We start from the raw sequence: 26,614 nt of genomic DNA on the forward strand, positions 1-26,614 counted from the left end.
GCGCGCAGAAATCCCGCGGCGCGCCCCGCCCCCCTCCTCTCCTCCTGCCTCCAAGATGGTGAGCGGCGGCCGGCGCGGGGATGGCGGGGGGGGGGCCGCCGGGATCCGCCGCCATCCGCCCGCTGAGGAGGCGCTGCGGGTGCTCGGCAGCGCCGGGGGGATGTGGAAGGGGCTCGGGATGGGTTTGTGGTGGCGGATGGCGGGCGGCGGGGCCGAGGAGGCGAGCGGCGGAGCGGGGAGGCCCGGGTAGGCCGCAGCGGTTCTATGGCCGGAGGAGGCCGCTCCCGGCTGGGGGGAGCCTCGTTAAGGTTTTTAAACTCCCAGAGGCTTTGGGCCTGTGAGGAGTGAGGCTTTTTGCTTGGCTGGCTGACTGGAAATAGGTATTTTCGAGGTGGGCTGTAAGCTGTTAAAATGCACCAAGTAGTTCAGGCAAAAAAAGGAGAATGTGTTTATTTTCTATTTGCAGCCGAAGGGAAAGAAGGCCAAGGGTAAGAAGGTGGCACCGGCCCCTGCTGTAGTCAAGAAGCAGGAGGCCAAGAAGGTCGTCAATCCCCTCTTTGAGAAGAGGCCCAAGAACTTTGGCATCGGTGAGTAAGGGGAGACTTTTTGGCTACTCCAAATTTTTTTTTTTTTAATATATAAACAAGCATGTAAATAATATAGAATTATAATAAAACTGTAGAGTTTTACAGGCAGTTGTTTTACCACCATCAGTAGTAGTATTTTAGTAGTAGTGTTTCGCTAGATATTTTGAGGTGTCTGTGGATAACTTGCTAGATTTTCCGCGCTGCAAAGATGCGTTACATCTTCCTGTTGTGGTGCATCTTACCCATTTACATGAGATGCAGTCATCAAAGTCAGGTTTATGTAGTACCATTTTTATACTGTGTGCAGATGATGTAAAAAAACATTTGTTATCTGAATGGTTGTGCTGACATACATAACCACCAAGATCGCTGATGCACTCCTGCCTGTTCCATGCTGCTGCTGTGTGGTGTGGGAATGGCTGTGAGCGAAGTCTGTATTTCTAGGACAGGATATCCAGCCTAAGCGTGATCTCACACGCTTTGTGAAATGGCCCCGCTACATCAGACTCCAGCGCCAGAGGTCCATTCTGTACAAGCGCTTGAAGGTGCCTCCTGCAATTAACCAGTTCACTCAGGCTTTGGACCGCCAAACAGGTAAGGGTGTGCCCCACAAAATTCTCTTGACTTAGGTCTTCAGTGGGTTGCATGTCAGGAAAGAAACCAAAATAAGACTTAAAGGTAAGCTGCAGCATTGCTGGAAGCACTTCAGGGAGGCTTTAATGACTGTGATAATGGGAACAACAAGCTGCCTTACGAATTTGCTGACCAAAATTTTGTGGCTGCTATGTGCTTTGAAAAGGGAGTAGAGAATACCAGAGCTCCTACTTAGGGATGCAAACCCGGAATTGTTTTAACTGTGTTTCCATTGGAGACAATTCTTCTAGCTTGATATTGAACGTGTAGGGTTCTTTGACTGCATTGGAGAGGTTGATAAAATCTTTCTCAGTTCAGGCTTTGGAGGGAAAGCTAACATCCTGCAAGCTGACTGGGATAAATATATAGGGAGGAAAAAGTACTTCAGGGGCTTTTGTGCATGACTGAATAGTCTTTTTTTCAGGTGATGGTGTCTATATAAGAAACTTTAAACCTAAACAAGTACCCTTGTAGATGTTGCCAAACAAGTTGCTTGCTTGAGAGGAAAAAGTGCACCACCTTTAACTGTAGTTGCTGTAAGGAGCTCTCGTTGCCCCAGTAGAGGTGCCCAGAGGTAAATATGGGCTCTGGAGGCACTCTGCTAGCTCTGCCCCGCATTGTGCAGATGATGCTAACTTGCTATCTAAATACACTTGATGACAACCACCAAGATCGCTGATGCACTTGCGTCCTTTGAATGTAACACAGAAATTTTCAGGTGACACAGCTAACTAGTGCGTGTTCTCTTCCAGCTACGCAGCTTCTGAAGCTGGCACACAAATACAGGCCAGAAACTAAGCAAGAGAAGAAGCAGAGGCTGCTGGCTCGTGCTGAGCAGAAAGCTGCAGGAAAGGGAGATACTCCAACTAAGAGGCCACCAGTTCTCCGGGCAGGTAAGTGTACATGAACTTGCCTATTCGCATATGTGGGAATGGGGATGACTTCTGCTCCAGCCGTACAGAATTGGACATGCTATGGCAATGATGTGTGAATTTCTTCACCTGAACTCAAAGTGAAGAGCAAAATAGACGAGCTTTTTAACCCTGAGCTTTAGCAAATTGTCCAAGGAACAGCTTCTCTGTGTTACTGAAAGGATGTGGAAGTTTTCACAGTTTTCACAGTTTTCACAGTGGTGTGCTATGGAAACAGCAGGTTGTATGAAGGTTATATGAAAGCCCTGACAAAAGACTGTCCTAAAACAAACGTTTCTGACTTGTTTTTCAGGTGTTAACACTGTCACAACTCTGGTAGAGAACAAGAAGGCGCAGCTTGTAGTGATTGCCCATGATGTGGACCCCATTGAGGTAAGCATCCCCATTAGTACAAGGTAGAACCTGTACTGTGTAATTTAAGCTGAGGTCAGAACTGGATTTGGGGTGAGAGTGCATTTTGGGACAAACAGATTTTGTGTTAAACACAGCAAAACTTGTTTACCACTAGTGGAGTGCTTAGGTTGTCATGTTATTAAGCTGAGGCTTGGCCCTTGCGATGATGTATGAATTTCTTCACCTGAATCAATGCTGAAGAGCAAAAACGAGCTTTTTAACACTGAGCAATTGCCACAGCCCAGGCCAACTGAGAGGATAAAAAGCTGTTCTCCCTCAGTGATAAAGCACTCTGTCTCTTTCCAGCTTGTGGTCTTCCTGCCGGCTCTGTGCCGCAAGATGGGAGTGCCATACTGCATAATCAAGAGCAAGGCCAGACTGGGGCGACTGGTCCACAGGAAAACTTGTACCTGTGTTGCTTTCACCCAAGTTAACCCGTAAGTATTCTGTGTGCTGACTTGATGCTCTGCAGTAGAGAAAATAAACTGCCCATAAGCACGGACTACAGGGCAGACAGATACCAGACTTCAGTTTCTCTAGTTTTAAAAAAGGAAAACTGAAAAAACAGCTTGCATAACTACCTCTCCAATACCTAATGTAGAGGACATTTTGTACGTAGCAGTCTGTCAGATGCTGAAACTATACATTACTTTGGTTTACTAAAGTTGATGGCTTACTCTTAACTGAGATCTGTAAATAGAATTACAACCTAAGCATTGAGAGTTCTTACAGCTTTGATGGCTTGAGCAATTAACCTTTTGTAAATGATGCTATGCTTAACCTGAAAAATGTTGGTATTACAAGCTGTTTAATTCTGAGACAAAAGACTTGGAGAAGACATTAAATTGATGCTGCATAGGAATTTAACCTGTCACCAACAGGGAGGATAAGGGAGCCCTTGCAAAGCTGGTTGAAGCTGTCAAGACCAACTACAATGACAGATACGATGAGGTAAGATTCTCTGTTACCAGCCTTGTCTTTCAGTTCATAACTGTTAAAATCCCCAACAGCTTCCCAGGGAAATGCAAATGACTGCTTCTGAGTGAGATCAGTGTAGAGCCTGTTGGGTGTGTTGTATCTAGATTTTTTTAATGATGTATCCAGATTCTTGAGGGTGGGGTAGAAGGTGAACACTGTCACCAAGTTAAAAGCAAATGCAATTAACACAGGGTGAGGAGTATTGAGATGTCAACAACTTCAGCTAGACTTGATTCCATTTCTGAAGTCCAGAAATTATGTGATGGTGGGGAAAGATTTTTCAACTGTCAAGTCTTTGTGCTGCCCCTGTGGTATAATTCACTGCCTTAAATTTGTAAGAGTTCCTAATCATGGGAGCTCTTCCCCTTGTGCATGAAGGAGTGGAATCGAGCAAGTCATTTGAGTGATGAAGTATGAGATTGTATGAGGTATCTTAACTTGTTCTCACTTCTTTGCAGATCCGTCGTCACTGGGGTGGTAACGTCTTGGGGCCAAAGTCAGTGGCTCGCATTGCCAAGCTTGAAAAAGCAAAGGCCAAAGAGCTGGCTACTAAGCTGGGCTGAAGATGTACTGGACTGCTACCATGGTTTCTGTACATAAAAAGAATAAACCCCCAGATGAAGTTTCAGTGGTTTCTATTAATGAGAGAGAGGGTTTGAGACAGTGGGTTGCATGTGATCACTGCCTGACTTCTCCATTTGCCTGCAAGCAGATGATTGAATAGCACTGCACAGAGTGGCATGGAGCAGGTTATTTGCTTAGAGCACTGCTGTGATGATCAGAAAAATTAAATGGGCTGGGCTACTTCTGGCTTAAGCCTAATTATGTAAACATCTGAGTTGGAAATAGATCTAGATTGTCAATACTGCCTGGACTCAGTTACTGTATGGATTTGGTAAAGACATGTTTATGCTGGGAGTTACAGCACTTTACCAGGCCAAGCAGATTATTAAGACCTCTTTAGGAGGTCTGTAATGTCTCTTGCAGTGCAACACTGGTCAGTGAAGGCGTGCCGAAGTGGTGGGACAAGCATCTGAACAAACTTGTCTTTCTGTGCTTTCCTGACTAACCTGGTCCTGTGGTTTTCTGGGAGGCTAACAAGCTTGGCAAGGCTCCAGCCCAATATGAGGGAATTTCTTTATTTCTGCTAGCTCTTAGGTCCTTGTTGCTGTTAAGATACAAGATACACATTGCAAGTCAAAAGAAAAACACCTGTAGGCCCTTTTATTTATACTGATGCAGCTGCAGTGCATCAGTCCTGACTTCACTAATGACTAGTCAGTGCAAAGGAAGCATAAGTTACAAACAAAGAAATTAGAAAATCCATCACCATCATTTGTTTGCACTGAACATTACAAATACGGCAGTGGAGAGGTTGTGTAGCTTGTGACCAACCACTGCCCAACCCCAATAGAAAAATAAATACTTGAGATTCCTAGAAAGCTGATTCAAGCAGGAGGCTTAACAGCCACTTCCAAGTCTGAAGTTCAGCGCTTCTGATCTGCAGCAGAAATCACTCTGGTAGGAGCACAGAACTTGTATCAGCTGCTTAAAGGCTAGTTGCAGCTTGCTAGCTGCACAAACTTAACACGGTGTCCTGAGATTGGCTTCTTCAGGACTGACCAGGCTGCAGTCTTCTGTGAAAGTCTGGTTTTGACTGGTACAGGGGAGTAGCAGTTCGCCCTTCCCCTCACAGAGGTATCTTTTGTATAAATTTTCTGTACCACAAGAATGAAGTTGCAGCACATAAACCATACCTGTGACAGAAAATAAAAAACATTTTCAAGATTGGTGATCCCTCCCTAAAAGTCAGCTGCAATTCAATGAAGAGCATTTACTTCAAACCGCCTCGCAAATATTACTTAGGTTAAAACTAGGTTTGCAGCTGGGCTTGCCCAGTTTCACTGATGCAGAAGCAAGAACAAACAAACAGCTCCCTTGCTTCCAGCAGAAAGCAGTTGAAACCTTTACATGAAAAAAAGGTCAAACTGCTGGCTGAGTTACTTACCAAGTAACAATGTACTGCATGTGCTCATTTCTTAGGCTCACTCTTGTCTGGCCTCCAATGGGTCCCCCTGGGACTGTGCTTTCTGTAGGTGGAACAGTGCAGAGTCAGATCTCTAGTCTGCATGGTGTAGAGCATAGAAAGGTGCAATTGCTCTGGAAATGTCTCAGGGAAATATCTACCTGAACCGAAAAGGGGGAGACTGGTGGAAACTGGACACAGGGTTGGGTTTCTCTGTGACTTACTGAAATCTGCATCAATAAAGATGGGCTCAGCGCCGGTCACTTTTGCCATAGCCTGCAGGTCACGGTAGTGCCAGCGGTTCTTCTCTATGTTATTTTCAGGCACAAAAGGTTTCCGGGTTTCTGATAACCTCACTACCCCAGTGAGATCAATTTCATCTTCAATCTGAAGAGAAGTGCAGAGGAGAAAAAAGGAATCTGTCAAGATTTATTTCACGTTTCAGCATGCTAGGTCCTGGTAGAAAAGCCACTTTCCTGGTGACTGGGGTCTGGTCATAAATCAGCAGGTTGTGCTATACAGTGGGGAGTGGAAGGTATCGTGCAAGACTTCCCTGTATCCCTCTTACCTGTCCCTTCAGCCTGGTCTCTGGCTTCAGCTTCTTTTTGGGCACAAATCCTCGGTTGACTAAGATTGTGACCCTAGAGTTACACAGACAGGACAAACGTACCTCATGAATTATAAAGCAAATTCATTCTTGCTGCTGTCTACAACTAAGTACCAAAGAAAGAAACATCTGAGTGCATATTCTAAGGGAATTTAAATACAATTTGGAATCGAGCATCAAGCACCTAACAGACTGAGAGATGTGCCTTTTAATGGAGAGGGAGAACTTTATATAAATCCAATCACCATCATCACTCTGCAACTACCTGAAAGGATATTGCAGCGAGGAGGGTGTCAGTCTCTTTTCTCAGGTGCCAAGTGATAAGACACAAGAAAACAGTCTCAAATTGCACCAGGGGAAATTTAGAGTGGATATTGGGAAGAATTTCTTCATGGAGAGGGTGATTGAGCATTGGAACAGGCTGCTCAGGGGGAGTGATGGAGTCCCCACCCTAGGAGGTATTTAAGAAAGGTGATGATTCTACGATTCAGCTTTTCAAAACAGAAATGAGTTGTTCATAAGAGCCATCACTTGACTTACCCTAGTTCTGTGCAGTAGAAAGGAGTAATGACATTTGCTCCATTTTCTGGGTGGGATGTCAGCTGCCTGGCTTCTCTGGCTTCTCGCTCAGGGTCCACAAGTGATCGTGGCAAAATATAAAGCTCCTTGGAGTGGTCAAAATGCCCTCGGACCTTTACAGGCCTGTACTCTAATTCCTTCAACTCCATAGGGCTGCACCGAATAAGACAAAAACAAAATCAGAGCTGTGATAGGCAAAGTACATTTGGGGGATTTTACCCCTAGGACCAGCTGCCAATTAGAAACAGAAGACAGATGCCTTGTGGAATAAGCAGCTGACTATTTTATTACTATCACTGCGAATCAAAACAGGATGATCATGAGTATCCAAAAAGCAGTTATTTTCCATGGGATCTGTAACCCAATACAACTTCAAAGACACACACAGCAGGTGAATGCACTGCATGCACATAAAACCAACAGGGAGAGCTTCTTTCCCATCCAAGGCCATGAAATTGAACAACTGAACTACTTTGACTGTTTTGCCATATGGCCAAGTGACCCCAAAATTCTCTCATGTCTAACATAACTGCTCTACCCGTGGGGAAGGGCCTGCTATTGATCTAAGAATCCTTCCTGTAGGATTAATCCCCGTTCTGGGACATCACAGGCACCAGCTACCAAGCCCTCCTTCTTCAGCCTGAATTACATACCACATTCTCCCAGTGATTCGATCTTTTAACATGGCTTTGGAGTATGCCATAAGGAAGAGTTCACTTACTCTGTTATCTAAAATAAGAGAATTTTAACATGTTGCCTGTCTTTCTCATTTGCTTGCACATCCCGATTCCCACTGCATTCCTTCGTTTTCATGCAGTTTAGTTTAGCATGAACCCATCAGTGCAGAGACCTTATCTGATATCCCCAGCATGCTGTCAGTGCTTGGTAGATAATAAACTATCTTGGCTTCCTTACTCTAATGTCAGAGGGATGGGCTCTGATGAAATTCTTGATGCCAGCTGTGCAATCAAATCTAATTTCCATTTTCGCCGCTGAACCTGAAAGTACACAAATACAAAAGTAACTATTGGCAGTACAGAGCAATGTAATGACCCCAGCAAGCTTTCATATCTGTTTCTTTGTCCTAAGTTTCCCCTCAGACCTGACCTGAAACAGGATAATTTGAGATATGAAGATGGAGGCTACTGTCTTCATTTGGGGGAAATATTTATACTGTAAGTGTGAAAAACATGAATCTCTTTTAAAGACTTGCATTAACCTCACTAGTAGACACTCGGAAAATGGAAAAGTAAAATATCAGCAAATCTTTACCCTGCCTATGGTTTGAACTGGATTAAACAAAGATGGAAAATCCTGACACCCCTAAAGTGCTTAATTCTTGAAAAAAAAATGAAACGTTTATTTGTACCTGCCATGTGCCAAGACAGAATGTAGTCAGAGGCACAAGGAGAAGGCCCCATTTGAGTATGGTGTCCTCTCCAGAGGCATCAGCAGCTGTTGTAGAGCTACGTGGCCTGGTGAACCTCAAGCAAACATCTGAAGAAAGCCAGAGTGCGGAATTAGACATGTACAGAAGAAAAAACACTGAATTCCCAAGGAAATGTCACCTTTTGGTATAAGGCTAAAAGATGACAGAGTCCCAAACAAATTCCTCCTTACCTTTAGTTTGCCGAATCCGACCGGAACCTGCTTTAGTTAGAGGATATCCAAAAAATGTTCTTCTGATCAAGCAGTTAGATACCTACATGAAATAAAAAAGATCCATTGTAGCATTTCTACTTTGGAAAAGTTATATCTAGATGATACCAGTTGTCCCAATGACAGCACGGGATTTGGCTTGCTATTTGAGCAACAGCCGGTGAAACACTAAAAGCTGGGCTACAAGTTAAAAAGAAAAAAAGAATGAATATTTCAGTAACAGAGTGAAATAAGTGATGGTTCCCCTTCCATCTGTGCCATCAGCAAACGTACACAGCACTGTGGTTTGTTTCACATACATGCTGCCGGGCTCGAGTGGCGCAAGGCCAGCCGCACACCCAGCGTTTTGCAGCCGGTTCCAGCCTTTTACCCCACTTCTCCCCGTGCTGCAGAGCCCGTCCCCACCCCGGGGGTCGCAACGGGGGCCTCCTACCCACCCACCGACCACCAGAAGGGCGGCGGGGGCCGGGCCTCGATTTGCCCCGTGCGAGTCCTCTCGGCGCCCCCGGGCTCCCCTCAGAGACCCCCCTGGGCTCTCCCTGTTCCTCTCAGCGCCCCCTCAGTTCACCTCAGAGACCCCCCGGCTCCCCTCAGTACTCCCCTAGGTCCTCAGTGGCCCCCCCGGACCCTCCCTGATCCCCTCAGCGCCCCCCCGGCTCTCCTCAACGACCCTCTCGGGCCCTCCCCGTTCCCCTCAGCGACCCCCCAGTTCCCCTCAGCACCCCCCAGACCCTCCCCGTTCCCCTCAGCGCCCCCCCGGTTCCCCTCAGCTCCCACCCCAAGCTCCCCTCATTCCTCCCCCAAGCCCTCAGGGCTCCCCTCAGCACCCCCCATTCCCCTCAGCACCCCCCCAGCCGCCCACCGCTGCCCGCCGCTCCCCCAGCAGCCGCCTCCCGGCTCTCAGCAGCCCCGCTCCCGCCGCCATGGCGGCGCCGCCGCCTCCAGCCCGGTTCCTCCTCGTCTCCCCTCCTCCCTCCACTAATGGCGCCGCCTTCTTCTCCGCCTCAGCCGGCCCCGGAAGAGAGGCGGGCTCCCGTGTGGCAGCGAGGCCATGGCGGAGGTGCCGGAGGAGGTGCGGCTGTTCCTCAGGCAGCACCCGCTGCTCGGTGTGGCCGAGCCGGGCAAGGTGAGCCGGGCAGGACCCCGAGGGGCTTGGGGAGGAGGAGAAGGGGGCCGTGAGGGGGCAGCAGGGCGGGTGAGGGGCTCGGAGCCTGGCTGAGGCCTCAGGGGTTTGTGGCAGGGGGTGAGGACCGGCAGGAGATGGAGTTTTCTCCATCCCTGAGCAGCCCCTGCTTTCCGCCAGGTGAGGTGCAGGCTGACCGGCCACGAGCTGCCGTGCCGGCTGCCGGAGCTGCAGGCATACACCGCCGGCAAGAGGTACCAGCGGCTGGCCAGGAGCGCCCGGGAGTTCGCCTATGAGAAGTTTGAGCCGCACATAGTGCCCAGCACGAAGAACCTGTGCGTATTCTTCTTCTTGCACCTTGTGCGTCTCGCTTGATTCAGTCTCAGACCAAGTGGTTGAGCTTTAGGGAGTTCTCAAGTGCTTATAGTTTTTGGGAAGCTCGGAAGGTCTCTTCTAAAGTATTCTGTCCTTCTTGCCTTGCTTTTTCTCTCAGACATCAGCTGTTCTGCAAGCTCACCCTCAGACACATCAACAAGTTTCCAGAGCACGTGCTCCGTCACGTCCAAGGGAAACGCTACCAGAAGGCCCTGAAAGCATGTAAGTTGGCTGACTCCATCCTCAGAAAAGCTACTTGTGTCCTTGAGCTGGTAAGATTCCAGTAGTTCTCTATGAAGAGAGGGTGTAAATTTTCTCTAGATTGATGGTAATTTACTGCAGACACTCCTCAGCTGGGAAGATCCTAGCTGTAGGGAGCAGTTGGCCTCTTTACCAAATACTTTGGAACATCTTTACTTGAAAGAAATGGTTCTAAAGATTCCCCTGGAGCTGGGGAGCATGTGTCCAGCACAGACTCTGTGTTAACATCTTTCCCATCTTTAATGCTCCATGGTGTCACTGTCGAACGTATGAATGTGTCTTAGAGCTGGAGCTTAACATACTTTTGAGTTGCTTTTAATATAAAGTGGAGCTGGAAATAAACAGGATGCCGGTGACTGGGTAGCCTCGCTAAATGCTGCTCAATCCCTCGCACCATTAGATGAGGAATGCCAGAAGAAAGGGGTGGAATATGTCCCTGCCTGCTTGCGACAGAAGCAGCAACGGAGGCAGCACCCTGACGACCAAATGAACGGGAGCAGGCAGCCTCAGAGAGAGGAAGAATTCTGGGAGCCAAAGTCTCCCAGGACAGATGAGGACGGGGAGGAGACGGATGACAGTATGAGTGATCTGTACCCACGTGAGTAAGAACATCGGTACCACCTATGTCCTAAAGGGAGCTTGCCAGCTCATCTTCTCACACCTTTGTTCTGCTCCTGTCTGCTTGCATGCTGGAGACATGACTTTGATCTAGTTTGGGGGTCTTGGAGTTGGGAAAAGCTTGCCACCACTGAACATGAGTGGTTCTCACCAAGTAATTCTGGTGTTGGGTCACATATGGTGTGAGGGGAGGGATACGAGATCTGCTGGGCTTTGCTTTAGGTCTCTGTGCTTGCCGTGTTTCTCAGCAAGTCTCCTGCAGCCTGGCAGGAGTTGGCAAGGCTGTCCCACTGACTCGTGGCTGGAATACACTGCCTTGCCATAAGAGAGTGGAACTGTAAGACCCCCAAAACTGCCTGTATGGCCCAGGTTCAAGAACTGGGCTAGTGTGAGCCCTAAGCTCATTCCTAATAAAATGCCAGTGTGTTTATTTCTGAAGTATTTCGGTAGTGACACATAAATGACAGGGGCTGGAATCACCTTGTCAAATCACCTTTAAGAGGTGCTGAAAGTAAAGCTAGGAGTAGGCAGAGCCTACAAGCACTAAGAACTGATCCCAAGCTATATCTTTGTATTTTAGCTGAGCTCTTCCCTGAAAAAAGCCCAGCAGCTCCACAGAACACAGAGGCCAGCGATGACTTTGCAATAGACAGTGAAGAAGATGAGGCCAAGCTCAATGGGGAGAACGGTGTTGTGAAGGGTGAGGATGGTGGAAGAATGGACGTGAGCAGAGCAGCTGGCAAGAGGGGAAAGGTGGGAGTCGCTTTGCCGTGTGCTGCAGATGGGGAGCATGAACAGGCCTTCTGTCCTGTAGGTGTCTGTCTGAGCTATTCCTGTCTAAGAACCAGCAGAAGGTGTAAAGCTATTTGGGAGAATACATTCCCTGAGTGCCAGCCTCTGGCTTGTGTTCTGAGGTGTGAATTACTAGCAGGAAGTGTTTATCCTGTCTGCTCTGAGTAGGGATGTTACTGCCTGCATAAATATCTCATCTGTGATTGAATTCTGCTGCACAGTCGTAACAGGGAGACTGAAGCAGGACTTGTAATCTTCTTCCCCCCACACGCATGCTATCTGAACGCTTCTGAAATCTCAGGGTCCACATTTTGGAACTTTCTCTGCCTCCACTGAGGAGCTGGCCACCTTTTGCCTTTGGGTGTGCTTACAGGAGGGCATACCCTGATCCTTCAGTGTGGGAGGCAGAAAGAAGCCCCATAGTAAAGATGGATAAAGGCTCTAAGGGAACCCCTGGGAGAGGTGCCGGAGCCCTTGTAATGGTATCAAGCTGGGAGAAGGATAGGCTCCTTTCTGTGGGGACACTGGCACTTTATTTAAGGGAGGCATTTGCCTGTCAGGGATGCTAACTTGTAGAATATGGCCAGAAACCATCCTGGCTGGCCCTGTGTTCACAGTGACTTAGAATATGCTTGTTCAAGGAGCATGGTTTATTTCTCTTTAAGCTATTTCATGGAGGTCTGGGTTTAATGTTTAGAAGTGTTTAGATTAATTTCTTCTCTCTACAGAAACAGTCAGGCCCTCCAAGGAAAAAATTCAAGCGGTGTCATCAGAAACCCAAGAACTTCAGGAAAGCAACCAATGGCAAATAAACTTTAATGATAAAAAACCATGGCTTGAAGCCTCTTGTGTAACAATTACAGAGCAGAAGAGTGAAGTGCTCGCCCTTAAACCTTGCTGCCCATTCCAGTTAACTGATACAGCAGGGGGAAACAGTGGGGTGGAATCAAGTTATATTCTAACAGTCTCTAGCCATCCCCTTCTACCAAACACCAAGAATTATTACCAAAGTACAAGCAGCCCAGTGCTTGGATCTCTTTACGAGGAGACAGCTTCCATTAGGTGGGAGAAAAGCATGCAAGGCCACTAACCAGCATTTTCAGATAGCTTAAGTGTCACCAGTCATACACGCTAAGTGGATACAAAGATGCCATTGTTTTTATTTTGATTGTTTCAAAAAAATCAAAACATTTTCAAACACAACTAAGGTACAAAATACAGCATAAAATGAGAATTTATACTTTTTTTTTTTCCACATAGAAAGCAAAAATATATTCAGAATTAATTCCAGAACACTTTACAGAGCCAATTGATAGCTGACATCCTGTTTCTCAGCTACTGGGGGAGGTCACTGTATTTCTGGGAGATGCACAAATACAGCAGTGTATGCAAGAAACCAGAATCTTCTGCATCGGGACTCAAAGTCCAGGTATTGCGCTGCTTAGAAATACCTTGTAATGCCCTCCACCTAACTGTGCCCCCTTTAGTACTAAAATATTTCTGCTGCAAGGGGCAGTATCAATTCCCTTCTCTGGGGTCTTTTGTTGGAAAAGTTAAACTCTTTATTTTCACAGAACAGAGGAAACTGGTTAATATTTCAGATAGTCTGTCATCCAGCTCCTTAGTTAGACGGGACACAAAGAACAAGCTGAGGAAGCTAACTAAGGGCTACGTACAGAAATTGTTTCTACCATTCAATTTATAAATACTATGAACATCAACAGCAGTTAAGATATCTGAGAATGGCTGCCTTGATGTCTAAGACAGTTACAGGACCTGCAGTGAAGTTGAGCAAGAACATCCTGTGCTGAACATCAGGAATTGAAAGGAACAGTTTGGTTTGCTATGAAGAGACAGGCACAATTAACACTTGAGAGGCAAAAACCTCTCCTGCAAAATCTGTTTAGAAGAAAGCCTTCAAAGTGACCAGAACTTAAATGCTGGCTTCCTCTCATCTACCCCGCATACTGATCAGTTTTCTTCAGCAGCAGCGTATCTATTACATGGGCTACTTTTCCCTTGAAGATGAAATCACTAGTTTAACATGAAGCAGTGCTCTTCTATTTGCTATCAGTTCTTGGCCTAGTTTTCTCACCTAAAAAGCAACCATTTAACAGAACTGTCCAGGCTAGTGTCCTTGCCAAGAAAACCTGGTAAATAGTTCCTGCTGGAGAAGTTCAGCTGCATTACTTTCTGAACAAATAGCTGAGCAGCCTTCTCAAGGGAGACAACTGCAAGAAATCCATGTAATGTTAGCAAGTTGGTAGGGCTCATGCTTGCTAGGAGTCTAGAATGCTCTCAAGATCTCGTGAAACAGGTTCACCTACTTCACCAGCAGAGGACAAAATGCCTCCTCTGAGCAGCACTAACTAAACATGTTCATGGCACAGAGGCTGTGGCACTGAGAGGTGAAAACAGGACCTTCCTCTCTCCTCGCTATTAAGCTGAGGAGTTCCTTCCTCTGAATATGCAAGTTACATCCCTGGCTGCTTTTTCACTGCACAGGCTTTGCGCTTGCATTCTTCAGCTATAACTGTTTTGTAATACAGCATTGAGAACTGGGACTGTACGCAGCACACAGCTGCCTTCCACACTCCTTCCCTGCACATCTCAAGTGTGGGCCAAGATGTCAGAGAGGAAGGTTTTACTCACTTCAACATCCCAGCTCTTCCACTGTTCAGTCAACTTGGGCTTTTGCAACTGAGACTGACAGAAGTGAATCTAGGAAGCAAAGACTATAGTTTAGAAGATTGACTGCTCTCATTCTGCATGTACTGAGTACAGGGAAAAGGGGAATTTCCATGATTCTAGAGACACTTTCACCAGTAACCTGCAATTCAAATATGAGTTTGGAGCATGTATGGATGGAAGCTGGTTTAATAGCAGAAAGGAGCTTTTATTATGGAACCTGCAGCATAGCTTAGCTCCTTTTCTTGGAAATTCAGGAAGGGGCAACTCTGGGGAAAGAACGCTGAATTAAGAAGTTCTTTTGGCACAGAATTTTATCAGAATCTAGCATTTGCTCTCTTTGGGAATACCTTGCCCCTTCCTTCTTGAAATAGCATAAGCAATACAGAATTTCACCTCATTCCCCTCAAGAACAGAACCGTTACAAGTTAGAAAACCCTCTCCCTTTTCTTACCTAGGAGAGGATATAGCTACTTTCAGTGTTTTCTTTTTGCCATCTATTTGGGTGCAGGAAAGACCTCCCCCCCACCCTTTTTTTTTTTTTTTTTTAAATAAAAGAAGAGTTACAGGCCCCCTGAGCAGCAAAATAACAGTGAGTTCTTTTGATGCTGCTTTCCACCTTGATAAGCAATGCTATAACCAGCAGTGGAACTCCTTATACACAAGATAGAGTTCTGATGAGGGTGAGAAAGGGGATCCACTTTTTCAGTTATAGCTAAAACCCAACAGCACACCAAATGATACAGCTGTATCTGCTCACAGTACTTCGAATTTTAAAACACTGCTGACATTGAAGACAGCAACCGTTCTATTGCAACTCACTGAAGCCTCAGCAAAATGCAGGTTCATTGGGTTAGTTCCAAATCTATCAAGTTAGAACAATAAGCCTAGGCAACATTCCTTGAAGAAATAAGGTTTTATCTATTGTATTACTGGTGCCACTGTAAATCAAATTCAAAACATCTGTGCCTTTAATAGGAAGGGGACATGTATGTGTAAAATGCTGGCAGTTTTTGTTGAATCCATACTTTGAATCCGTATTTTGAGAATCAGTTCTGGACTTAATATGCTATGTCCCAAAAGTGTTGCTACTCCTGTTACCACTCTTTCTTTTTCTCATCCATGGAGACTCCGCCAGGACCCAGTGCAACCACGAGGAGGAGCCCTCCAATTACAGACATGGTCTGGAAGAAATCGTATTTGAGGAAGTCATGCATGGGCTTGTAGGCTGGAATGGTCCAGAAGGCATTGAAGTAGATGTTTATGCCAAACAGCCAGATGACTAGAGTCAAGGCAGCCAGCTTAGTCTTGAAGCCAATTGCCACCAAGATAATCAGGGCTGTGCCCACGATGTTCTGCAGAATCTGCAGGGAGGAAGAAAGAAGTGAAAACAAACCAACAAAACACCAAAAACCAGAACAACCCACCAACAAAACAAACAAGCTTACATGTGGTTCTTAAATGGATACACAGACAACAGAATAGGGCACCAGTAAACAGTTCAGTTCATCAGAACCAGTTGTCAGATGATCTAACAGCTTTTTAAAATATTAAATCAATTAAAAAAAGTGACAAATGAGCAGCAATGAGTAAGCCCTACAGCCAACCTACAAGCTGATACTGTATTTCAGTTCCTTAACCCATGCTTTTCTGCTCAAGATACTTACAGAGAAGAAGTTCATATCAAAATGCAGCAGTGTCATGAACATGAGGACCAGCAACACACGGCCCCCGAGCTGCATGTATTGTTTAGGAGAGCTTTCCCGCATGGTGGGGACACCAGCGAACATGCTCTTCCCCTCTGAGCGTGACTCAGCCAGAAGCAGCAGCAAGCCTCCCCCAAGGGCAAGGTTCCTATGGGAAAGACAGAAATAGAATATATTTTTTTTAAACTATCATTTGCACTGAACTACAGTTAGTCCTACCTGACAATCTCAGCTCAGTAAGAGTCTGCATGTTAGCGAGGAGTGACCTCCTCTGTACCCTGCACTGTCTGCATTAGAATTCACAGCCGAAACGGCAGCATTGTACACAACGCTGGTTTACACAAGTCTGTGTAGACACATGCAGCCCGCCAGAGAAGTCCGGCACCCGCAGCTCAGACAGTTGCTTAGCGTCTGTTACATCATGAATTTTGCTGTACTGAAGTTATTCTGTACCTCTGATTTAGCCATATGTGCCAAAGTAGTCCAGAGGTTGCTTTGAGAAAACAGACCAGCAGTACTGCTAGAAGTTACACATTTACAGGGTTGTAGTAAGCCCAGAGTACAGATCTTGCGCTGCCCCCTGCCCTCCCCTTAGAGGAGAGGGGTAAAAAGGTAACAGCCATCACTTGGGATTTGACAAGGAAGTTCATTTTCAATAACCCCATCCTCTACTCCAGAAAGGCGATATGGATTTAAATCCCAGAAACCACTCCAATATCTAAATGTTTCAGTTTCCTCAGAAAATGGTTTCAGTCACACATAAGCACAGTTGCTATTTTAACCATTTAGGAAATAGCAACTCACTGATCCAATCCAGACAGCTGCACCTGAGCTCTCAAAGAGGTAGGTAGCAGAAGCACTTAGATCTTAGTTGGTTAGGATTAGTCTTTTCCTTCTACAGTACTGAACCTGCTATCTGTGGTTTAACTCACTGTACCTTTTGTACTTTTTTTTTTTTAAGGTGCTCTGATATTTAATACAAGTGTATAATTGGTAAAATCTTTCTAGTAAATGCTCTGTACAAAGATAATTTCCCTCTGTAAAGGAGTGGCTATGACAGACAAAAGCTTTCATTCTATTTTGAAAGAACTATGTAGGCATACCTCATCAAGAACTTCAGGTCCCATAGAATGCTATATGCAATAGTCTAGGCAAAGAACAAGAGAAGTTAATTAACACCATGCAAGTTGTAATGAAGTTCAGAACATTATGATCTCAAACCTCACTATCCATAGCAGAAGTCAATTACAAGTACATTGTACTGAAAGAAACGAGCTAAGTTACACCAGCATGGTCCTATGAGTCAGCGTAAAACAGGGAATAGAATCCAGAATTTCCCTTGTTTCAGCCCCCACAAAAACGCATCTGTTTTAGACAGGAAGTATTCTATTTAGTCAGGCTTCTTTGTGATGGGGACAGGAAGAGGCTTTCAGAAGAGTTCCCAGGCCTTGGCCTTCAGCATGCAGCTATAAGCCACACATGTGGTATGTTACTGACACATAGGTAAATTGCAAGTTACTTCTCCTAAATTTGTCAAGGTCAAATAGCAAATCAACATCTCCAGCTGACTAACTGCAGTTACATCCAAGGATCTATCGGGCACATCAAAAGAACAGGAAAAAATAGTTCAATGTCACTGAGGACTGGCATTAGGCCAGGGCAGAAAGAAATTCTGGGTATTTAAACATGCTGGTCATATTGGGGCTAAGAGAAAAGATTTGAAAGACATGGTTTAGAAGGTCTGAAGACTTAAGCCTCCTACCTGTAATGCTATAATTCCAAACAGTCCAAAGCAGGCATATTGCACAAAGTTCCTACTCAGCACCAGGATGCAGCCGCCTGAGTTGGGGAAATTGAACACAGTTACACTTCTGGCTTGCACAGGAAAAGATGCTGCAGGAATTCTAACATGTTTTGAACTGAGCAGAATCAGGTTTCTTTCAACTGTGCTACAGAGAGTCAGGCAGGAACTTTTAATGGCACACTGGCACAAGTCAGTTTGGGAACTGAGAAGTTCTAGTGCATGTTTGAGAAAATTTGTAATTCCAGAAGTATCTTTTATTTCACAAAGAGTAAACATACACTGAATGTAGTCCCTAGCACATAGCACCCATAGAGTAGCTATCAGCATTAAAGTATTAAAAAAAGTTACAAAGAAACTCAACTAATCATGGGGGGATTTTTTTTTTTAAATGTTTTATTAGTGATAAACTGCTAGGACAAACATGCTGTACTCTTGCTGGGCTAAACGCAACCACAAGGCATGAAGTTCAGAGCAATTAAGAACAATAAATTTGGGACTTAATATAATTTTACCTCTCCATTTTTGATACTCTAACTTCACTTAGCACTTACACTGGGATTATTTTGATTCCTGGGCTTTGACTCTCTGAAACAGACACCTCTCTTGTGGCTGCAGCATACCAATTGCAGGGTAAAACACTGCCACTGAAATTAATCCCCATAAAAACAGGAGGCTGAGAAAGTCTTAGCTCTGCCCCATTTCAGAAATGGAGTATTTTATTCAGAAAACTTAGGGGTTGTGGGTGTGTTTATATATGTATGTACAGAACTGAAAACAGACTGCCCTAATGGACTCCTGGTATCTCTGACTCACGGTGTCACCAGAAGTTCTCAAAGACTATTTCCAAGAAAGACTGAGGCAGGTCAATTAGGAATTCTTTTCATTCAGCCCACATAGTACTATCAGTTCAAAGCTATCAATGGCTATTGAGAAATCAGTGAAGCATCCCATGCTTACATGATTCACAGTGCTTACATGAGCCAGGGGTGGCAGACACACTGGAGTGCTCTGGCATCCACCTTAACAGCCTTAGAGCCACTTACTCAGCTGTCCGAAGAGATTTATGAACACAAAGATGGAGGCCAGGAAATAGCCACAGTTCCATGTTCCATCAATGTAATCCCTCTGTTCACTCCACTGGAACCACATGCGGATGCCATCCTCCAGGAAGGTGCTGATCAGGCACAGGCGGGCCACGTGGGGGAGGTACTGCTTCGTCACCCTCAGGAACTACGGGGACAGACAGCACAGTTAGCAGGAAAAGGCAGGACAGAGGGCAAGGGGGAACTCAAGGCACAGGAGATCATTGGAGATCCATGCACTCCCCAGACTCCAAGGTCACCAGCTCTCATGCACAACATCTACAGAGGAACAAGGATTTAATAAAGTTTTCCTTCACTCCAGTTTCAGAACACGTGGGAGAGGTGGGGGAAGCTGGTTTTCATGCGCTACCTGAAGAGCTTTTTGGACAAGGACTTGGAAAGCAGAATCCTGCAGCACCTTTCTGTGCAACAGGAACTGTGTTTTGATGGAGCTCTTACTAGATGAAGGCTGACCTTGGTTTTAGTTTGCCTCAGTTTCATGTTACAGCTCAACTGATCCATCAGATAGCCGGGAGCTGAAAGGGCAATCCTACTCCCACCCACATGCTCAGGCACTCAACACCCTGTAACAAACTGATTCAGGGAGTGAGGCTGACAGAAGGTTAACTCTAGAAAGATTAAAAAACTTTAATAAGCTTTCTGACAAGCTAGTTCCCTCTAGCAGCTCTTAAAAGCACCAGTGCAAAGCATGTGTCTGTGTGCAGAACCTCACTTTTGAGCAACAGCTATTAGTTCAGCGCAGCTGGTACACAAAATTGCACCTTGTGTATACACAGTTCCTACTTTCATTAAAAACAGCCTCCTGTGCAGAAATAAATTAGGCATTTACATATTCTATTTAGTAGTTAGAAATAAATTATACTGTAGAACAAATGCCGAGCCATAGTTCTTGGGAATGCAAGTCACATCTGGTTCCCCCAGATTCTGGGGAACAAATACATCACGGCCAAATAGCGCCCAGACTAGCACACCCTGTAGGACCAAGGGGTGCACAGGAAGACATGCTGCACCTGGAGTATAACAAGTGCTCAATCCTGCCAGTTACCTGAATGGCACTGGTTATTATTTCATGACAACTCCCTCTAGGACTTGCATTGCCACAGAGTGGCCCACCACACACGCTGGTTTGGCTTAGCCACATCACCAGAAAGCCACATTGGGAGCCAGTGGGGGTTGCCGTGTAGGCAAGTGCAATCTACTAAGTAACAAATTTAATCTAAAACTAGCTTTAGAAGATTAAACAGCAGGGTTCTACCTTCAAACAACAGCAGCAGTTTAGGCAGGCTGGCACTTGTAGAAGTGAATGCCCACATTACACTGTTTCATACAGTTTTTGTGATATTAGACACTTAAGCATGAAAAGGAGGTGGGAAAAGCCACATGAGCACAGGCATTTGCCAGACAAGGCTGAACACCACCAAAACAAATCAGAAACACCACAATCTTTCCTTCATAACTCTGTATTTCTGTCCTTTGGGTTGACAGCACAGCTAATAAGCTTATTTCTGGGCACCTTTTTTTTTCGTGGCTCTGGAAGTGTTCACTATATATAGGAGTATAGGGAAGGGACACTAAAGCCATTTCTGGAAGTGTTTTCTTGTCACGGTAATCAGTAAGTACTAAAGGCTGTTTCAAATCCTATGCAAATGAAAAGCTTTGCTTACTGTGTAACCGAAGATTATCACAAGAAAAAAAAAAAAAAGCAGCAAACACGCTTAACAGTTAATAGCAGAACAAACTACACCAGTTGCACTGCATGCAGACAGAGTCTAAGGGTCAAGATTCAAGTCAATCAAGTGCATATTAAGTGCAGCTGTACTCTGACTCAGGGCTGCCACTTCAGGCTTTTTAAAACCATATTAATAGTTGGATGAATGACTCAGAAGAAAATTTGTGATCTTTGTCACTGGAGGAGATACGCATCTTGTTTTACAGCTTTTTCTCCTTCATTTCACTGTGTTTGAACAGCTTGAGGCAAGGAATGCTACAGATAGTTTGGAAATAGTACAAAAAAGTGAAGAGGTAATAGCATGCCCTTGCCAAGATGTAGAACAGGCAACTTTAGTCTAGACAGGTGAAGGAGAGAAAGGAAATGCAAGAGGACAGGGGCTGAGCATCTGTAGGAAAAGGTTAAAAAAGACACTGCTGCAGAAAGCCAGAAAAAAAAAAAAAAGCAGTAAGCATTATAGATGGTATCTACTTCCAAACCTCATCTCTGTGGCTTTTGAAGATGAGATCAGCTTACATGACCCACTTCCCTTTCCCTGAAAGGAAGGGGCTGCCAACAGCCTAGGTGAGGAGCCAAAAAAGGCATTTAACATTTACCTGTTCTCATGGCTTACAGAGGGAATGTAATGCCATCTATTAAACATGTGTGAGCATCCAATCAGCTGGCGACAAGTCAGAAGGACCGAGGCCTACAGCAGCTGCAGTGCTCAGCAACCTTATCAGGACACAGACCTTCTCTGGACATCCATAACTCACGTAGCTGCCTTTGTTTAGCTACACACAAGCCAAAACCTTTAAGCCTCAGCAAGCATAAAGCAAGTTAGTTTCAGAAACAGACTGCATGAAGGAGAAAAGACCAAAAGAGACTGGTCAGAGATCAGAAAGAAAGGAAGCCAACAGTTACACAATAACAAGAACATAACAGACACCAAACGATTTTTGAGGTTAATGAATTTAGGCACTGAATCACCCAAATAATTCAGGCTTAGGCCAGAGCAACCAAAAAGAAACAGGAGGTCCCTGGAAGTGGGACTGAACTGATAGGATCAGAACTGCTGGTTCAGTCCCTACACATCATCAGCGACATGTGGCTCGAAACATTGCACTTTGAGCCTACTTCCTACACCTATGATTCACGGGGTAAAAGCAGCACATGTGAAACTTTGCAGCAGGTAGCTGCAGCTGGTAAACACATCCAGCTAATCCACGGGACTCTAAGTACACACTCTGCTACACGCAGTGTGCTTCAGCCAAAATGAAGTGTGGAGACAGACGGAGGTGACCGTGTTTAAACTCATGATGTGAAGTAATCGGGTGGCTTACTCTGTTCTGGGCTCTGCATCAATTCTTGGCACACACTGCCTCCTCGCAAGAGAAAAGGTAACAAAATACCAAAGCAAAACTATCTGAAAGAAGAACAGCTGGTTCGGCACTGGCGGTCAGGTCATTAACATGCACCAGAGGGGCTTTGTGTTGCCACTTCCCCTCTAATGGGATTAGGAGGGCAAAGATAGATTTAAATGCTCCTCTTAGTTTAATAAGCAAAGATGCACAAGAGGATCCGCGGAAACCTAAATAGCCTCTGCTCAAGATCTTTTTTGAAAAGCTGTCTTGAAATATTCAAACCTAGAAAAGAAGTCCACCCAAAGAGACAGGATGAAATGATCCTGTTTCGACTCTTACAGTTTCTAAAATATCCCACCTACTACAGTCCCAAATTTGTAAGGGACTCAAGCCCATTTTGATGGAAGTGGGCATCATAACGCAGCATACACTGCCCAAGTTGGGATATTTCACTGTCACGCAGGTGTATTCCGTAAAGGAAATGAACTCATACACTGGGGAGGTAGGGCTCCACGCAAAAAACTCCCTTTCCTCCAGATTTTATTTATGATTGTGATTTTACCAAACCTAGAAGTACTCTGAAGATCAGAATCACAGAATGCTTTGGGTTGGAAGGGACCTTATAAATTATTTAATCCCAACCCCCTGCCATGGGCAAGGCCACCTCCCACTAAAGCAGGTTGCCCAAAGCCCCATCCAACCTGGCTTTAAACATTCCCAGGCGTGGGGCATCCACAGCTTCTCTAGTTGTTAAGACTGGGCCAAAGTCCAAACAGAGAAGCCTTTTTCCTCATGTGTGTATGTTCCTGAATCAGTGAAATGATCATAGTAATGAACAGCTGTCTGCTAAAATACACAGAAAACTCTTCTACAGAACTCTGTGTGTTTAGAGCCTCTGATAAGGTTCTGTTTGAAGTACCTAGCTTTTATTTGGTTAAGGGATTGCTTTGCTCTTGGAAAAGCAGAGAGCTCTAGCAGATACCAGTTACTCTCTGGAGCAGGATGCTCAAATCCTCTGGCTGAGAACGAATTTTTCCTTTTGCTGGCCTGCATATATCCACCTAATGACTGCAAGGACAGCAGCACCCATCATACTGGGCTAAATGATGTCTGCAAGTTGTCTTTGTAGCCTCAGTATTGAGAACACGGCTCTCATGATTATTTCAAAAAGAAAAAAAAGAGAGCTCTGACCCCCCAGAACATTTCTGGGATCCCAATCAGGCTTTTAATTGTGATAAGATTTCTCACAAGAACGCTTTTCACTTCTAAGTCATATTTTATAACAATTCCCTTTTCCAAAAGGCTATTCAATCAAATCTTTAGAATGGGATTTCTTAGTCACATATTGCATTTTGCTATCGCTCTTCATGGTAAGAGTCTTTCCCAGCCTTAGAGGAATAAGCTGTATTGGTTTAATAATGATACAGGACCAGTGTATTGACATGACTTTAAGCTAGAGTTTCCAAATTCGGTTCCTTAATACTAAATGCAAAGGTCAGGCTAGAAATGAAATGTTTTCTTCTCCCTTCTGTTATCTGCAAAATAGGATACGGAGATGTTAGAATTGGCTTAACAACATGCACCAGAATTTATGTTGGAAAAAATAAATAAAACCCCCAGAGTCTGTTTTCTCCCCCCCTTACAATCCTCTCACTGCAGTACAATGACTCAATGTCTCATTGCATTTTTGTCCATTTTTTTTTAGAATGGCAGAAATACCAGGCACCCACATTCCTAAAGTGTATTACAGACATTAGAAAAGTTGCTTGAGATTTGCTCCGTCTTACAGGGATTACAGAAGAGAGGCAGCCAGTTCTCTAACTTAAACAATCACTACAGCTATTTGCAGTACAATAGTGTCAGCAGTATACCAGGACTGCACTGAAGAGCTTAACATGGAATATTTTAGCAAGGATCACTAAATAACATGCCTAACCTCGAGGTATAGAAGCTATTTAATTGATAATACTCGGCTGGTATTACAAGGGAGTGTTTAAAAACAAATAACACATGCAGTGGGGGCATCATTCTGATGCAAGATCGTTATCTCCTTGCACTGTACATCAATCCCACTTTAAAAGATCTTAGCAGCTTTTTCCACCCCTTTTAATACATAATAAGCTGCCTCCTCCCAAACCTGCAAGACCACCCCACAACATCCTTTGCAGCAATCCTCAGGAACTGCCAACAGCAGCTCAGAGAGCAGAGCAGCTCCCCAGCCCTACTGTGCACCTGCAAGCTACAAACAGTTGCTGAAGCCCAGCTAAATTACTGGCTAGTTTTCATCACAAGTGATCTCACCACCTTGGTGTCACCCCCAGTCCTGTACTCCAACCACTCCATTTCACCAGAGCTGGTGCCCGTTTGACCTACACAATGATAGAAGTGAACCAACAGCAAATTAACCTTCACATTCTCTCAACCAGTTCAGCTTCCCAGTCTGATAGGTGAGTGCTTGTGTGAGAGAAGGAAAGTGGAACATAGCCTTGGGAAAAGTAGAACAACCCCTGTCAGGGACAGCCAGCTGTCAGGCACACTTAGCTGCTGTGTAAGGCCAGGTCCTGGTGCACTACTCCACTCGGCTGGATAATTCACCTGTGGATTAGTAGCCACTTGTTACTACCTCATGGGAGACTTAATATGTTTCCCCATAGGGCTTTGATGTTACAGAAAGCAAGGTGACCAATGAGAACACATTCAGGTCACACAACAGCAGTTGTCCAGCTTCATTATCTCCAACTTCATCAAGGGGAGCTCCAGTTCAACTTCAATCCAGATGTTTTAAGTATTTTTTATCTGATGTGAACTAAGTTTTCATAACGCTAAGCATTAACTTTGCAATATATACACCAAGGGTAATGGGTTGGTCCCTTTACTCCTACAGTGGTGCGATACGGAGTTTTAGCAACAGACAGAACTGAAAGCAGCTGATTGAGCAAGGAGGCAGCCATTTGGAGCCAGACTTATCTGAGGAATATCTTAGTTACTTGAAGAGCCATGGAAGTTGTTTTGCAATCTGATGAATAAGTGCATGCAAATACCCCAAATTCTGTGACTAAGGTGAAGACGCATCTTTAAATAGTATGTGGCCAAGCACAAATAAACCTGTGCCACTTAAAACTCATCTCATGAGGAAGCAAACTGTGTTTTTGCTAGACAAAAGAGCTTTCACTGCTATGGAAAAAAATGGGGTTTTAGAGACATCTAGAAATAGTCACACAGGAATAAATAGAGGGGTGTTATAAAAAGGTCAGGACAAACAGTGCAATTTTTGGCAAGTGACTTGAACACTAGTTCAAGTCAAGATAGCTTAGTTTCTCATTTAAAATGAGAGAGGACAAGGTAAATAGAGGCTGACAAAAATGATCAGGACACTCCTTGAACTGATTTCTACCACATGCCACAAGAAGCTCCGGCTCTAAAATGAGGCGCCCATCTGGGAGCAGGCAAGGAGCACCAAACAGGTTTTCCCAGGGAGATTTGCAGTGGCAGCAGCACAGCCCCCTCAGAGGGGAGTGTTGCTCTGCTTCAGCAGTTGAAATGGCAAAACCAGGCAGAATAAGGTTTTTTTCCAAAGAACTTGATGAAGTATGATTAGATGTTACCTCTGGTTTTCAATGATATGAATCACCATGACGATGAAGATCTTCCTACCACCACCAGATTAACTACTTACGCTCACAATACCCCTGCTTTGATATGCGACGATAACGCATTATAAACCTTCATTTCACAGCAAAACCCACAACCACCTCTATAAAAATGACCACACAGAGGGGGTAAAACGATCCCAGCTTGCCTGCTCTCCTTCCACCCCAATTTTAAGCACACCCCCCCGGTGCTGGTGGGCCTCTCCCACCTCATTTCTGGGCTCCCCCCAGGAAGGGCCGGGCCCTTTTCCCCCCCTCAACCCCCACCCAGACCCCTTTAACCCCCCACCCTTTACAACACCCCCCCTCACCCAGGGGGGCGAGGAAACGAGCAGAACTCACCCTTTTTTCCCCCTTTTCCCCTCACCACGAACCCCCAACCCCTCAGCACTTCCCCCCCAACCCCCAACCGCGCCTCAGAAGCGCGGGTGCCCCCGGGGCCCCCCCCAGCCGCCATCTCCAGGCCCGGCCTCACCCTGAGGGATCACACACACACACAAAGAGCCCCCCCTACCTGGTCCGCGAAGTCCTCAGCGGTGCTCATGATGTCGTTCTGGCCCATGGCGGCGGCGAAGCAAGGCGGGCAGGGGCCGGTTGCTACGCGCCTGAGGGGAATGGGGGGGGGGCCCGGCCTGACGGAGGGGGGGGGGAAGCTGAGGGCCGGGCCCGGCCGCACCGCGCCGCTCGGCTGCTGCTGCTGCCACGTAGGCCAGCTCTTAAAGGGGCCGCGCGGGCGGCAGCGCCGGCGCAAGCCGGGCGAATGGGAGAGGGCGGCCCGAGGGGCCCCGCCCTTCCCGCGCCGCGCGGCCTTAAAGGGGCCGCGCCTCGCGGCTCTCGGCGTTGGGTTTTGGGGTGGGAATTGGGGTTTTTTGGGGTTGTAAAGCACCGATGGGGCTGGGCTGTGCCTGCCCGCGCCTCTAAATTGTGTGCCCCGCCGGTAGTGAGGCCGTACTGAGTCCCGTCACCCCCCACCCACCCCCCACAGTGGTGCCCTTGTTGCTGCTTCCCTGTCACCGATTTTTTTTTTC

General features: G+C 45.8%; 4 protein-coding genes and 4 non-coding genes across 8 annotated transcripts; 6 read left to right on the forward strand and 2 right to left on the reverse strand.

Annotated features, from left to right (window-relative positions):
* Nucleotides 1-196: 196 nt before the first annotated feature.
* Nucleotides 197-4,151, forward strand: RPL7A (ribosomal protein L7a). Its single transcript, XM_032200515.1, has 8 exons — nucleotides 197-220; nucleotides 425-587; nucleotides 1,032-1,181; nucleotides 1,973-2,113; nucleotides 2,445-2,524; nucleotides 2,852-2,982; nucleotides 3,427-3,496; nucleotides 3,982-4,151. Exons 1-8 carry the CDS (start codon nucleotides 197-199, stop codon nucleotides 4,084-4,086), a joined length of 864 nt encoding a protein of 287 aa, XP_032056406.1. The 3' UTR covers nucleotides 4,087-4,151.
* On the forward strand, nucleotides 890-964 carry LOC116497099. The gene has a single exon (XR_004254078.1). It is a non-coding gene; the product is annotated as a small nucleolar RNA SNORD24 (small nucleolar RNA).
* LOC116497100 lies at nucleotides 1,841-1,903 on the forward strand. Its single transcript, XR_004254079.1, has one exon. It is a non-coding gene; the product is annotated as a small nucleolar RNA SNORD24 (small nucleolar RNA).
* LOC116497098 lies at nucleotides 2,196-2,272 on the forward strand. The gene has a single exon (XR_004254077.1). It is a non-coding gene; the product is annotated as a small nucleolar RNA SNORD36 (small nucleolar RNA).
* On the forward strand, nucleotides 2,704-2,777 carry LOC116497092. The gene has a single exon (XR_004254071.1). It is a non-coding gene; the product is annotated as a small nucleolar RNA SNORD36 (small nucleolar RNA).
* Nucleotides 4,152-4,720: 569 nt separating the features above from the next.
* On the reverse strand, nucleotides 4,721-9,355 carry LOC116496878 (surfeit locus protein 1). Its single transcript, XM_032200279.1, has 9 exons — nucleotides 9,257-9,355; nucleotides 8,356-8,437; nucleotides 8,105-8,232; nucleotides 7,651-7,733; nucleotides 6,697-6,888; nucleotides 6,118-6,190; nucleotides 5,774-5,936; nucleotides 5,532-5,613; nucleotides 4,721-5,280 (listed from the first exon to the last, which is right to left on the reverse strand). Exons 1-9 carry the CDS (start codon nucleotides 9,317-9,319, stop codon nucleotides 5,214-5,216), a joined length of 933 nt encoding a protein of 310 aa, XP_032056170.1. The 5' UTR covers nucleotides 9,320-9,355; the 3' UTR covers nucleotides 4,721-5,213.
* Nucleotides 9,356-9,442: 87 nt separating this feature from the next.
* Nucleotides 9,443-12,386, forward strand: SURF2 (surfeit 2). The gene is made up of 6 exons (XM_032200190.1): nucleotides 9,443-9,520; nucleotides 9,698-9,852; nucleotides 10,011-10,114; nucleotides 10,554-10,751; nucleotides 11,352-11,524; nucleotides 12,292-12,386. Exons 1-6 carry the CDS (start codon nucleotides 9,446-9,448, stop codon nucleotides 12,373-12,375), a joined length of 789 nt encoding a protein of 262 aa, XP_032056081.1. The 5' UTR covers nucleotides 9,443-9,445; the 3' UTR covers nucleotides 12,376-12,386.
* Nucleotides 12,364-26,242, reverse strand: SURF4 (surfeit 4). Its single transcript, XM_032200188.1, has 6 exons — nucleotides 26,101-26,242; nucleotides 18,805-18,991; nucleotides 17,720-17,796; nucleotides 17,061-17,104; nucleotides 15,919-16,105; nucleotides 12,364-15,615 (listed from the first exon to the last, which is right to left on the reverse strand). Exons 1-6 carry the CDS (start codon nucleotides 26,146-26,148, stop codon nucleotides 15,349-15,351), a joined length of 810 nt encoding a protein of 269 aa, XP_032056079.1. The 5' UTR covers nucleotides 26,149-26,242; the 3' UTR covers nucleotides 12,364-15,348.
* Between the last annotated feature and the right edge of the window lie 372 nt (nucleotides 26,243-26,614).

This window comes from Aythya fuligula, chromosome 19 (assembly GCF_009819795.1).
Source record: "Aythya fuligula isolate bAytFul2 chromosome 19, bAytFul2.pri, whole genome shotgun sequence".
Taxonomy (NCBI): Eukaryota; Metazoa; Chordata; class Aves; order Anseriformes; family Anatidae; genus Aythya; species Aythya fuligula.